This window comes from Globicephala melas, chromosome 11, assembly GCF_963455315.2.
Source record: "Globicephala melas chromosome 11, mGloMel1.2, whole genome shotgun sequence".
Lineage (NCBI taxonomy): Eukaryota > Metazoa > Chordata > Mammalia > Artiodactyla > Delphinidae > Globicephala > Globicephala melas.
In genome coordinates, this window is record NC_083324.2 from 36,204,011 (window position 1) to 36,217,281 (window position 13,271).

Consider the following 13,271-nt stretch of genomic DNA (forward strand, 5'->3'; position numbering starts at 1 on the left):
TCCTAGAAGGGATGTGTGAGGCTGAGCAGCTGGGAGGGAGTCTGGTAGGGGCTGGCTGTAGGGACCAGGTCCCCACTGGCCCCCAAGTGGACATCGGCCCCGCCCCCTGCCTGGCCAGCACTCACCTGACTGGCAGTCAGGGCCGAAGCGGTTGGGGTCTCTACACTCCTGGCACGCTGAGCCACTGAAGTTTTCCTGGCAGAGGGAGGCACCAAGTCAGTGCAGCCCCTCCACTGCCCCCACCCCAGCCCCACCAGGCCCTTACCTGGCACACGCAGGTCCCGTTCCTGTCTATGCCATCCAGGCAGGTCCCGTGGCTGTTACATGGGGTCTCAGCACCCCCAGGGCACTCTGTGGACCCCCCCGCCACACAGAACTCAGCTCTGCCCCAAGAACTCTCAATTTACCTGACCCCAGCAGCTCTGGGCAGCCCCAGACTTGGTCCCTCCCCTGGGGCAGCCAGAGCCAAGAGGCCCAGCTGTCCATTAAATGAGCCAGTGGAAGGGGAAGGCAGGTGGGTTGAGGCATGAGGAGCAAGGCTGGGACCCTCCCCCATACCATAGCACTGGGACCCCCAGTAGCCAGGGCAGCAGGCCTTCTGCACCACGTCCTTCGAGCACTCCACGCTGCAGCCGCTCACAGACAACAAAGAGTCCCCCAGCTGGACCTCGTATCTGGGGACCAAGGATGGGCAGGGTGATGGGAGGGGCTCCCCCAGCAGCCTCCAGCCCAGCCTCCCCACACTGGGTTCTGTTACTCTTGGTCCCCCGACCCCTTCCCGCCTGGCCCTGAGCTGAACACAGGGCCTGGTCCATAGTAGATGCTCAATAAACAGCACTTGCCCTTCATTCTTACTCCTTCCTCCCTGCTTATCTCTGTCCCAATGGAGGGGCCAACAGACATGTGGATGAATGAGTCCCTGCCCTCAATCCCCAGGCCTGCCAGGCCCTCCTGGTCCCCTGCCATCCCACAGGATACCCCTGGAAGCAAGCAAGGGTGGAGTGGGGGTCCGCACCGGCAGTCCTGTGAGATCTTCTCCGGGAACTCCCGAAGCCAGCCCGAGGGACACACCCGCTTCTTGATGGCAGGGCACGGGGTGCAGGGTATGTGAGTGACAAACCTGGTCTTCATGTCGCAGCGTCTGGACTGTACCTGGGCATGGGGAGGGTTTGGAGTGAGGGACCTGAACCCTGCACACAGCCCTGACCCTTGATCGCAGCGAGGCCTAGCACCCCTCTCCAGGTCCTGGTTTCCCATCTGTTCATTGGGGAGGCAGTGAGAACAGGGAAGGCCCTGAGTCTGGGGGAAACCGGCCTGTCACAGGCTGTCCCTGCCACAGTGTGTCTCTATGTCCACAGCCATACACCTCTGCCCGGGGGCCTGGAGGCACACCCAGAAGCCTCAGAGTCTCTGCCTTCTGACACAGAGCATCTGGCCCTCTTGTTCCACCCTGGGTGAGTCAAAGGAGGAAACTGAACCCCATCAGGGTGGCCCTCGCCTGTAGCCACCCAGGAACTTTAACCTAGACTCTCAAGCTAGTGCTCATTCACTCCTTTCATTTAAACATAAACACTAAATGACAGGCTGACACTGTTGGGGAGGAGAACACAGTTGACGCCATCCTCCATCCCCTGGGCACAGGCAGGATGAGAGCTTCAGCCATGCGCCATGGGGCTGGCCCTCCAGTTGTCACTCTGCTCTGAGCACGTCCCCACCTCACTCCCAAATGACCCCCTCGGCCAGCCCAGGGCCCTCTCTGGTGCCCTGCGGTCAGAGACCCAGCAGCCAGCCCCATGCCCGAGGCCAGCCCGTGTGAGCAGGCGTGTGGGAGGGGGTCTGAGTTTGGGCCAAGCAGTCACATTCCCTGAGCCCTGGTCCAGGCCTGGCCCACAGCCCCACACGCCAGCCGGGACCCAGGGGTCCACTGCCCATCACTGGATGGGCAGTGCTGGGAGTGAGAGAACTGAGAAGACCCAGGCTGGAGGCCCAGGTGGCTTCCTGGGGAGGTGACAATTGAGTTGGGACCTGAAGGATGCATGAAAATTGGTCAGGGTCACTGCTCCTAGCAGAGGGGACAGGAGAGGCAAAAGTCACGAAGTGGGAAGAAGCAAACGGCCATGTGTGATGAGGCAGAGACAGGCAGAGAGGAGGCTGGAGAGGGGCTGGGGCCAGGCCAGGCCAGTGAGGGGAGGTGGAGTCCGGAGCAGACCCAGGACTCGTTTATGTTTTAAATGGGCCCTCTGGCTGCTGCATGGAGAACAGAGGTGGGGGCAGGAGAAGAGATGGTCACCTGAGAGCCAAGAAAGCCCTAGGCCTGCAGTCCACTCGCTGGCCTGTCACAGCTCCCCCAAGTCCACCATCAGTGGGGCTACCATTATGGCAACAAAGTCCCAATAACCTACAGCACTGGCCCTGGAGGAATGGAAGCTAAACTCTTGGTTGTCAGTGGGAGAAAAGACCACAGCAAAGTGCATTTTGATGAGGAGAGCTTTCAGGGGCTTGGGGCATGGCCTGGAGAAGCTGAGAAGTTCTCATCTTAAAGAGTGCTGAAATGTATAACTGATTCACTTTGTTATAAAGCAGAAACTAACACACCATTGTAAAGCAATTATACCCCAATAAAGATGTTAAAAAAAAAAAGTGCTGAACACAATGTGCTCCAAAAGGGAGTAAACCCAGAACATCTCTTTCCTAGAACACATCACAGATGTGTGGCTCTCAAAGCCAGAGAAAAGGAGAAATAGTGCCTCAATACTTTCTGGTGTACATGAAGGTCCCAGGGCCTCTCCCAGCTGCTGTGATTTGGCCTTTTCCGCTCCTGCCTCTGTGGTCTGCAAAGAGGGAAGTTGCTGCGGGCGGCCTCAGCCCGAGCTGTGGGGCTGGATGTTGTGGTCTCATTCCCCAGCCTGAGGCTCGGTCTTTGCTGAGCCAGGGAGCGACTAGGAAGTTGGGTAATTTCAGGGCCAGGCAGCTGCTGGCTCAGGGCAAAGGCTCTGCAGGTGGTGGGCTCCCCTGAGGGCCACCTGGCCAGCCAGACACAGCTGCCAGCATCAGCGCAATGGCCCAGGGACCAGTTCTCAGAGCAGCCCTGGATAAGGGCTCAGGGGCAGTGAGAGAGCACTGTCCTCACTCTTGGGCAGAGGGGGAGGTCCTGTCAAGTGGGGGGTGAGTCACAAGCACGGGAGGAAGCTGGAGCCTTGTGGCTGGTGGTGGGGTGGACACTCATTCACAAGCTGTTGCATCTGTAACTGTGTGATGGATGGATAAACCAGCGGACAAGTCACACTTCTCTCTGGGACCTCACCGGAAGTGGGCATGCAGGCCCCCTCTGCCTGGTGGCGTGGAAGGAGCATCAGCCCCAGCCGACAATCTCGCCACTGGTCCCGTTGGGTGGAGTGAGGCTGGATTCCAGCCGAGTGCTGAATCAGATTCCCTTCTTCCCTAGGGCACCTCGGGACCCGTCTGAGCCAGGCGGGTGCTGCTCCCCTCCCTGTCCTAATCCAGAACTGATTTTGCAATGTTTGCATCCCATAGAGACACTGCTGGGGAAGTTGAGGAGACACGAGGTGTTAGCCTGTTGTGAGAAGGTGGAAGAAGTTCCCTCAAGCTGGGGTCCAGGGCCCAGAACCCAAACTCCCTCAGATGGGAAGGGACCTCCCAAACTACTTCCCCCTGCCCAAGATCAATGCTCCTCTCCCTTCAAACCCCAGCTTGAGACCACAGGCTTCACCTGCACCAGCATACACCTAGCAGAGGAGGCACTTGTGAAAGACTTGAATAGCCAGGTGCTAAGCCCCCTCCTCCAGGAAGCCTTCTCTGCCTCTACTGCCTGAATCTTCCTGTGTTTGAGTTCTGCTCCTCACTAGCTATGTGACCCAGAAGTCATCCCTTCCCCTTAGAGCCTCGGTTTCCTAATGTTTACAGTGGATCTCGTGCTACACAAGGTGCCGGTAGTGCTGAGGGACTGAGGGTGAGTGAAAGGCCAGCGTCGCTGCGTCCCTGACAAGAACCCCCAGGGCCCTCTTCCCTGGCCCAGGAGGTCTGAGCCCCAGCCCCAGAAGGCAGACTTAGAGGTGGTCTGTGACAAGGAAAAACTCCCAGGCTGAGGCCTCTCATAGACCCCTGTCACAAGAACATAAGGAGGTGGCCTTCGAAATTCCCTTGCATTGTACACATGGGGAAACCGAGGCAGGGAGGGAGCAGGAACCACCTGCAGGGCTCAGCACAGCCTGAAACCCTTGGCTCTTCCACCATCACTGTCACTTTTTCAACCTCAGATCTGCCCGTTCCCAACCCTGACTTGGCCCTGAAGCTGGTGAGGCCCCTCACCAGACCACAAGGCCGATGAGAGCAAGCCCCAGGGTAGCACAGGGCCTGGGTCCCTGTCCTGGCTCTGCCTGGCAGTGGGATCCTGGGCAAGTCCTTTTCCTCTCGGGACCTCAGTCTGCCTGTTAGTGATTTGGGGACAGTAGCAGCTGCCCCAAGAGAACTTGGCCTCACAGGAGAGGGTCCTTCACCTGGAGGCAGGCCCCAGCCAGGTGACTGTCTTCAGGCCTAGGGTGGGAGGCTCTCACAGAAACTCCAGTTGGGAAAATGTCCCTACTATAGGGCTTGGGTGGATCTGCAGACAGGCATCCCAAAGGGGGCGTGTGCATGTGGACCTGACAGCCACACACTGGGACCATCGGCTCCTCCCTCATGGCCAGATGGGGAACCGCAGATGGCGGTCTGGAGCGTGGCTCTGGAGTTGGACCAACCTGTCTCTATCATCCTTGGGTTTTGGCTTCCTCAAGCGGAGAATAACAGGGCCCACTGCTCAGGGGCTGGGATGGCTTGAGGGGATGATGCTGGGTGTGCCCAGGGCTGTGCACTTGAACACCAGCTCTTAGGCTTGAGGGCATTATTGTTGGCTACTGTTTGCCCAGAGGGACTGGGGGTGAGTAGACCTCATTCTGCCTCTGGGCACACACACATGCACACACACCCAGCACGCCTACACATGGTCCACGTGAGCCTCTCAGTTTGTCAGCCCTGCGAGGGTTGGGGGTGATCACATCTCCCATCCCCAAGCCAGGGCCACAGAGACACCGGGCCTCAGTCCGGGCAGGGGGATGGGCCCGGCTCTGTATGCCCTACCCTCAGGCTGGGGAGACCTGGGACGGCTGCCCACACCCCCCCGCTGGCTAGCCGGACACAGAGGGGCAGGCTGACACATCCCTGCCACCCCAAGCAGCGAGACACAGACCTCAGCCTGGGGAGGTGGGCACAAGAGCCCAGCCCTCTGTCCAGCTCAGAGAAGGTCAGACAAGAACCAGCTGCCCTGTGTCCCCAGCCCCGTGCCTGATCCATGAGCGCTCCCTCCCTGTTCCTACTACTGGCTGGGAGGGCCTGGATGTCATGCCCCCCACGACCGGCTCACACTCACCTTCTGCCCCCCGATGAAGCTGAAGCCTGCCAGGCAGAGGACCAGCAGGCAGAGCAGGAGGTGGTCCCGGGGCCCTGCCATGGCTGGTGGTGGCTGGCGGGCACGCTGTCCAGGACAGAACTGGGGCAGCCGGCGCGGAGAATGAGCTCTAGGAGGCAGGCACAGGGCGGGCAGGCAGGACAGGGAGGGCGGGCGCTTTAAAAGCAGCCGGGAGGCCCCGCCAGCTCACCCCCACAGGAACCCGCCAGGATTTCCTCCTGCGTATCAGCAGCCTGCAGGCGGAAGGGAAGGTGCTGGCCACTGACCCCTGCATGGACGCCTGGGCCCAGCTTGGGGCTTCCTGGCCCGGGACCCTCCTCCTGGCGTCAGCCTCCAAGCCCACCATTAGCCACAAGCCTGGGGTGTTTCAGAGGTTGTGAAGCACACTCAGGAGCAGATGCAAACAACTCCCCAACCCCAAGTACCTGCAAGCCCAGCATGTTTCATTCAGAAGCTCTGGGGGGTTCTGGTGCCTGGGGGAGAGGGCAGCCTCTGAATCAGGTTCGTCTGCCTCTACCTTTCCAGCTGCTGAGGGCACGTGCAGGCCTCCGACTCCCTGCTAAGTGGACAGTCATCAGGCTGCTCCCCCGCACCTGCCCTGCTCGGCCTCCACTGCCCAGGATCCCCATCCCCCATGTGTCCCTGCGCCACCCTTCTCGCCCAGAGAGGCCTCCCTGCTGCCAGTAGCCCTCCCTTCCCAATCCATTCTCCACTCAGCCCTGAGGCTTGCCCCCTGTGCCCCGCATCCCTGTCCACAGCAGGCCAGCCTCTCTGACCCGGCTGCCTGCTCTCCACACCCCCAACTCTGTTCCACCACAGGCTTTTCTACTCCATAACCACAGAGCGAGCTCCCTGGGTGCTGCCGTTACCCCAGATCCTCACAGGACTCACCACAAGGTTCAGCCTCAGGTCAAAGGTCTCCCGCCTTCACCTCCTCGTAGCACTGGCCACCAGCTGACACTAGTTTATTTTCTGTCCCCCACTGGAATGCCAGCTATGGGAGAGCAGGGAAGGGGCCGGGCTGGTTCACGCGTGGATGCTCACTTCAGATTTGTGGGCTGAATGAATGCAGGCACTTTTATTATCCTGTTACTGGTGGGGAAACGGACGCTCAAAGGGGCTAGGGAATTTGTCTAAGATCACTCAGCTAACCAGTGTGAAGATCCAACCCCAGGTCTGCTGCCTGTGGGGCGCCCTTCCCCCCACTACATTGCATGGACTCCCCCCATTAGGTCCTGTCCTCACGGACCCAGGCTGGGGTCGGCTGCTAACTGTTGGGCTGTGGGACCTGGGAACAGCAGTCTAGGTGGTAAGGCCTATGCATGGTGGACCCTGCCTCTGGTCTATAAATCCCCATTTATGTATGACATAACCGATGGAGACAGGCAGGTGGCCCATCTGTACGGGCTTTTGATAAAGGTCTGGTTGGGGGCAGTCCCTCCCCCATCAGCTGAGGGGCCATGGGGCTGGTCTTTGAGATTTGGCTGGGGGGAGGTGAATGCAGAGACCCTCCCCTCCCCTTGGTGGCTCCTCCCATCCACCACAGCCTTCCTGATGGTGATGGGTCCTCCAGGCACGGATCCCCACTCTGCTGGCACGAAGGGAAAAATGAGGAGAAGCAGGCCTGGGAACCCGGCTGGCCCCTCCCCCATCCCCAATACTGCTGGACCAAAACGGTCCTGCAGCCTTAGGGCCGAAGGCTCCTGACTGGCCAGGATGAGCGAAAGTAAGTGGGCCTCAGGGGCCCTGCTATGGGGTAGAAATGGGTTGAGGAGGGACTGGGCACAGGGGCTGGCTCCCAAAGAAATCCCACGTCCTACCTCAGCAGAGCTCCCTGAAGCAATCATCTCTCAGGACATGAACCCAGACACGGATGGCACAGAGCCCTCCTCCCCACTATCCACCGCTGGGGCCACCTCCTCTGCAGGCCATGCTGGTGAGACCCCTAGACCCCACAGAGTAAGCCGTCCCAGACGCCAGGCCTAACCCTCACAACAGGTCGGGTGTGACAGTCCTGACCTGAGGGCTGGCAGGGCACCAGCCGGTGTGCCAGGGGCACCTGAGGAGCTTCATTCCTCTCATTTGCCCTGAGGCTCCTGGTTTAGCCACAGCCCAGCACGGCCCTGTCCAAAGATGCCCTCACACCTCCCCTGTCCCAGGCTCCACAGACACCCATCCAGCATCTGGCCCTGGGAGAGCAGCTCCCTTTGCCCTTCACAGGCTCCTCCCCTCTTCCTTTACCCCAAGACCTTCTTGCATCTCTAGGCACCCTCTCCCCCTCAGGCCAACCACGCCCTGAACCAATGCCCTGCTGGGACCCCAGTGGCCCTTGAAATAAAAGACCCAGACTGTGTCAAACTTGGCTTTACTGAAATAGAGAAAATAGGCAACAGGAATCACACTTGGTGCTGGCAGCTCTAGGTCCCCTGCTCCCAGCCCTCTCAGCCCCAAGGCCTGGGGGACTCCTGCCCCCATGGGGCTCTCCCACTTGTCTGGACCGGGAGAGGCCTCCCCTTTGGAAAACTGCATGGAGCGGGAGCTTTCAATGTGCATTTCTCTGCCAGCTTCATAATTAGCAGCAAGTGCCCACAATGACAGCAACAGCAACAAGACTGAACTTAACATCTCGGGAAAGGACGCGTAAAAGAGTAAACCAGACCCACGGCGCCATATGTTAACAACGGTCCCACGAAAGAAGACACGAAACTGGTGTGCCTGGCCACGCGGCACCAGGGGCAGGCAGCAGATCCGCGGGAGGCTGAGAACCAACTGAACACACATGTTCACATTCTCTGGGAGGACAATCAACCAAAGGTACCGAAAGAGAAGAGAAAACATTTTAAAAAAGCAAAGAAAGCCTGCTTCCCGGCCCTGAGTGGACACCAGGCCAGACACGGCGGGTGGCAAGGGCCAGCTACTACCCGGGCTAGCCAGTGAGCTCCACGGGCAGCTCCCGGCCACAAAGGGCCTCCCACTGGCGGGCCAACAGCGAGATGAGCTTCTCTCGGCTCTCAGCGCTGGGGACAAACACCTGCCACTGGACCTCACGGCCCTGGCCGCCTCTAGCTGGGCCACCTGGCACCTCCCCAAAGTGGTCCAGGGTGACGCTGCCCATGAGGTCGTGGCCCTGCACGTCGTCAAAGACCAGGGTGAGGGCCTGTGGGTATGTCTGGTAGCCCATGAGCACGCGGTCCAGGTCCCGGATGCGGCGGCCGTCGTCCAGCCGGTACCGGTCCCTCTGTGGCGGCTCTTTGGCAAACTCGGGCAGCGGGTAGTGGACGAAGTCCTCGTCCAGGAGGAAGATCTCGGCGCTGGTGAGCAGGAGCGTTTTGGGGCGCAACATGCCCCTGCAGCGCCCAGATAGTGGTGTGCCCACCTGGAAGGCCTGCACATACAGCAGGATGCTGAGGGATGGCGCCTTCTCTGGGTCAGCCACCTTCTGGGCCACAGTGAATGTCAGGTCCCCAACCTCCTCCTCACTGGGGTAGGTGAACTTGACACGGCTTGAGTGGATCAGCTCATAGTTCTCCATCTTCCCTGCAGAGAGAGACGCCACCGGGGCTGCAGCCTGGAACTGGCCTGTGGTGGTTCACCAGCAGCCCCAAGCCACCCAGAGACGGCAGCATGAGTCACGTGTCTGTCAGAAGTGGGAGAGAGCACTCCAAGCCCCCACCCTCAGGCAGAGACCCTCAGGCCAGCAGCTCAGAGAAGAGCAGACACTGAGATGCTGAACGGTTGTGGATTTGCCGGGCCAGAGACTCTGCCATGGAAAAGCCATGGAAAACCCTAGCTGACTAAGCAGAAAAAGAGAGAGACAGAGAGAGAGAGAGAGAGAGAGAAAGAGAGAGAAAGAGAGAGAGAGAGAGAGAGAGAGAGAGAGAGAGAGAGAGAGAGAGAGAGAGAGAGAGAGAGAGAGCTAGAAGCAGAGAGGGTGCTGCGGCACAGAGAGGTTGTTCCGGGGCCTGCTGCAGCCCTTGGGGTTGGCGAGGAGACCCGAGCTGGGTGGGGATACCTGTGGTCTTGTTTCCAAACTCAGAGTAGAAGTCTTTGTCGACAGGCTCAGGTGAGGGTGTGCGTTCCAGCAAGGAGAGCACGGCCATGAGGTGCTGGAGGAAGCAGTGTGTCAGGTAGCTGTCCCGTGTCAAGCATGTAACCACCTGCGCCGGAGAGGAGCCTGCGGGAGAAGGGGCCGGGCACGGTTGCAGGCTGCTACTCCCCCCAGCCCCATCCCCACCCCTGGAGCCGTCTCTAGTCTCTAGCAGGTTAGCCTGGACCTGAGGACCACAGAGCCAGGGTCAGGAGGACCCACTTGAGGAAGCATCACGGGGCCTGGGGAGATGGCCATTTCTCAGGCCGGAAGGGCTGTAACATTTTTCTGGAAGGGGATACAGAGGCATTAGGGAAAGAGCTTAGCTTTCTCTCTTCAGGAAGTATGAGTCAGAAACATCCTGCCCGTGAGCCCAGGGCCCACTCTGCCCGCCCACCCAGCACTTTGCCGCCTCTGTCCCCAGCCTCTCGCTCCAAGTCCTGAGGGGTGAGTTCTGCCCTCTCAGCAGTTCCTGAAGCTGCTTCCTCCCGCTCCGGTGAACTGGCTTTTGAGCAGATAAACTCTGCCTGCGATAATGCACCCACATATGAAGGTGGAAGCCCACTGGTGACACTGGCCTTCACCCAAAATAGGACAAAAGCACAGTGGCCACTCACCCGTCAGCCGGAAATACTGGTCAAAGAGTCCAACGTTGACTACATGCAGGTCGCTGAGTTTTAAAACAAAGCACTGAGAGATGTGGAAGGGACTGTTGTTGTAGTCGGCGTTTTTCTGATGCCAGAAATCTGTGGCAGACAGAAAGGGCGCGAACATGGTGGTGGGCGTGCTGGGTGAGCACAAGGTTCACAGGTGTGCAGCTGCGTGGAGCAGGAACGGGCCCCCTTGATGGCCTGGCCCACTGAGGCCTGGCAAGGAGCCCCCGCCACCTCTGAGCACACATGGCCTCGGGGAAACGTGTTTTACAGTCTGAGCCTTGCCTGGTACGCTGGAGACACCAGGAGCCCTAGGACAGGGCACTGGCTAAGGCACCCACCAAGGCCCCAAGGGGCAGAGGCTGCCCAACACCCCCCCAGCACGCCTGGGTCCCGGGCACTCACAGGGCCTTACTGGGCGCTTTCACGCCTGGCCTCGCATCCCATGTGACAGCTCCAGGAGGAAAGTGCTGTCATCACCCCCCTTCCTCAGAAAAGAGATTCTTGGCCCAGTGCAGCCAAATCGCTGCTGCCTGACGTGGCACAGGGGCTCTAGAGACAGAACCCCGCCCATCCCCTCAGGCCCCAGTGCCCACCCTGCAGCGGCTCCGAGAAGTAGCGGCGGAGGCCATCGTGCAGCACAAAGTACACGGCCTTGGTGGAGAGCAGCACGCAGGCGGTCACCTCTAGCCCCGGGGTCTGGTAGAACACCACCGACGACCACAGGAGGTGCCGCAGCTCCTCGTTTTCCACCTGGACACAGAGGGGCCGGGTTGGGGCCTGCAGGAGAGCAGGGCGGCCGGGGCACACAGCTCCTCCTCCAGGCCTCTGCGGAGGGTGGCCTCCGCCAGCCCCACTACCCAGTGACCTGCCGTCCCAGGGATGGGCCCACAGCCTTGGATGGGGAGGCATGGGACCTCTACTGTGTCTCGTCAACGTATTTATAAACTCCGAAGCAGAGAGGTGGTGAGGGATGGGAGACGGTGTGCCGTGGGGTCTGCCCGGGGCCCGAGGCTAGGAATGGCCACAGGAGGAGGCGGTGATGGAGGGAACAACTGGCCAGGGAAGGGCACCCCAGGTTCTCCCTACTCAGGCCCTCAAAGCTGTGAACAGCTGAAGCTGGGGGAAAAGCCAGCACACGTAAGTCTGGGAACCTGAGGCTAACCCCAAGATGAGCCTGCTGGGGCCCCAGGACGACAGTGCCGCCTTCCTCCACAGGTGCGCTGGCCCTACCTCGGCAACGCTGCTGTGGAAGAACTCGACGATGGCGCTCCCCTGCAGGCTGGCGATGTGCCGGAGCGACGGGCAGGCGGGCAGGTGCGAAGGGATCTGATTCTCCTCCGACGTGGACCGGATCAAGTGCTCACTTGGGTACTGGGCGGGGGCCTCCACTTGTGCCGGGGCCTCTGCTGCCGGGGCTGAGGCCCCCACTGAGGCCTCCAAAGGGGTCTCTGCTGAGGCTGGGGCCTCCGCTGGGACCAAAGCTGGCACTGAGGGCTCTGCCAGAGCTGGGGTCTTTGCTGGGGTTAGAGCTGGGACCTCCACTGGGGCTGGGGCTGGGGCTGGAGCTGGAGCCTCTGCCGGGACCTCCTGGAGATGCTGCTCATTGCTGCATCTCCCAATCCCCCAAGAAAAACCATATTAACACATGAGTCCCAAATACAGATTCACATCCCACGTGTAACCTCAGTGTGAGGGAAACGCATGTACCACACACCACCTCTGGGGTCATCTGGGGATTTCATCTTGGCTCCTTATGGGAAGACCAAAGAGCAGAGAGAAAGTGCCGGGGCCCTTTCTCTTCGGGGGGAGATGGGAAGATAGGGCAGGGCTGAGAAAGACAGATGTGGCTCATGGGCTGAAAAATCATTTTGAGAAGGTGGTAAAGGTGTCAGAAATGCCACTACAGAGTCCAGAGCACAGACCAAGGTGCCCAGGGCTGGGACCTTGGGGAACATGGAGTTGAGAACCAAATACTCAAACCGCTCCTCAGTTTGCCTTCGAGGCCTCCTCAGGTAGCCCGGGATCTCACCCCACTCGGCCACCACTGCATGTGGCCACACTGGGTTTTCTCTGGTCTGTTCCAAGCATGAGATCAAACAAGCTCAGAAAGAACCCTCACAGAAGTCTGGAGCTCCCTGCCACCAGCCTACATGCCCAAGCTCATGCTGGTGGGGAGTCCTGGATGGCATCCTCTCAACTGGACAGTCCAGCTGTTGAAAGAGATCCCTGGGGCCCTGATCTTGCACTGGGCCAAATGTCCCCAAGCCCTCTGGGCTGCCCTCCTGCTGTCTTGGAGCAGAGATGCATCTGCTGGGATGAAGCAGAGCGCCTGCTTTCTGCATGCAGTCCCTACTGTGGGCAGGGTCCAGCCAGGCTTGAGGGTGGCAGGGAAACTGAGACAAAGTGTCACCATCTGAAGCCTCATCATAGGGGCAGGGAGACGGAGAGATGGCCACGCAAGGCCGCCTCTGGCATAAGGGGCTCTCCAGTACCTGGAGGCATCAAGGGTCTCTATGGAGAGCATGGAACTTGAGCTGGGCATAAGACGGGGTCCCTGATTCAGCCAGGAAGATGCTGGATGACCTTTGGGAGCATCAGTTGAGGGGCTGGGTTGGACAGAGAAGGCGTGAGATGTTGGGGTGAGGGCAGGGTCTCCACTGTCCACCAGGGTGGAAGAGAAAGTGAGCTACACCGTGTCTCATGGGACAGGAAGGCCAAAAAACAAAGGGCTTTCTTGCCCAGGTAGGGAAGCCCCAGCATACATGAAGTTGGGAGCAGTAATAGGAGAAAGGGGCACCCTGAAGGGCACAGGGTGCCTCTTGAGCCCCAGGCAGGGGTGAACCTGTGGGTGTGACCATGGCCCCACACAAGCCATTATATGCCAATCCCAGGCGGCCCTGAGAGAAGCCAGGCTCGGGGGCAGGAGCAGGGGAAGGAGAGTAAGGAAGAAGAAGACAGGGCTGGGCTTTCCTGGTGGAGCAGTGGTTAAGAATCCACCTGCCAATGCAGGGGACACGGGTTCGAGCCCTGGTCTGGGAAGATCCCACATGCCGCAGAGCAACTA

General features: G+C 59.9%; 2 protein-coding genes across 6 annotated transcripts in view; both read right to left on the reverse strand.

Annotated features, from left to right (window-relative positions):
• Positions 1-5,596, reverse strand: part of STAB1 (stabilin 1) — a 32,682-nt gene extending 27,086 nt beyond the window's left edge. For 2 of the 3 annotated variants that reach the window (XM_030867374.2, XM_060308629.1), the window contains exons 1-5: positions 5,426-5,592; positions 1,016-1,152; positions 559-674; positions 266-351; positions 126-195 (exon numbers count right to left, since the gene is read on the reverse strand). In XM_030867374.2, the coding sequence (XP_030723234.2) occupies positions 126-195; positions 266-351; positions 559-674; positions 1,016-1,152; positions 5,426-5,506 (490 nt within the window). In that variant the 5' untranslated portion in view covers positions 5,507-5,592. Of the gene's footprint in view, positions 1-125; positions 196-265; positions 352-558; positions 675-1,015; positions 1,153-5,425 lie in introns of all 3 variants that reach the window. The other variant, XR_009565975.1, reaches the window with a different exon arrangement.
• Positions 5,597-7,812: 2,216 nt separating this feature from the next.
• NISCH (nischarin) overlaps positions 7,813-13,271 on the reverse strand; it is a 42,978-nt gene continuing 37,519 nt past the window's right edge. Inside the window, exons 17-22 of one of the 3 annotated variants that reach the window (XM_030867391.2) lie at positions 12,700-12,813; positions 11,438-11,819; positions 10,801-10,957; positions 10,169-10,297; positions 9,477-9,638; positions 7,813-9,001 (exon numbers count right to left, since the gene is read on the reverse strand). In XM_030867391.2, coding sequence (XP_030723251.2) covers positions 8,391-9,001; positions 9,477-9,638; positions 10,169-10,297; positions 10,801-10,957; positions 11,438-11,819; positions 12,700-12,813 — 1,555 coding nt within the window. In that variant the 3' untranslated portion in view covers positions 7,813-8,390. The remainder of the gene's footprint in view (positions 9,002-9,476; positions 9,639-10,168; positions 10,298-10,800; positions 10,958-11,437; positions 11,820-12,699; positions 12,814-13,271) is intronic. The other 2 variants (XM_030867394.2, XM_030867393.2) reach the window with 2 other exon arrangements.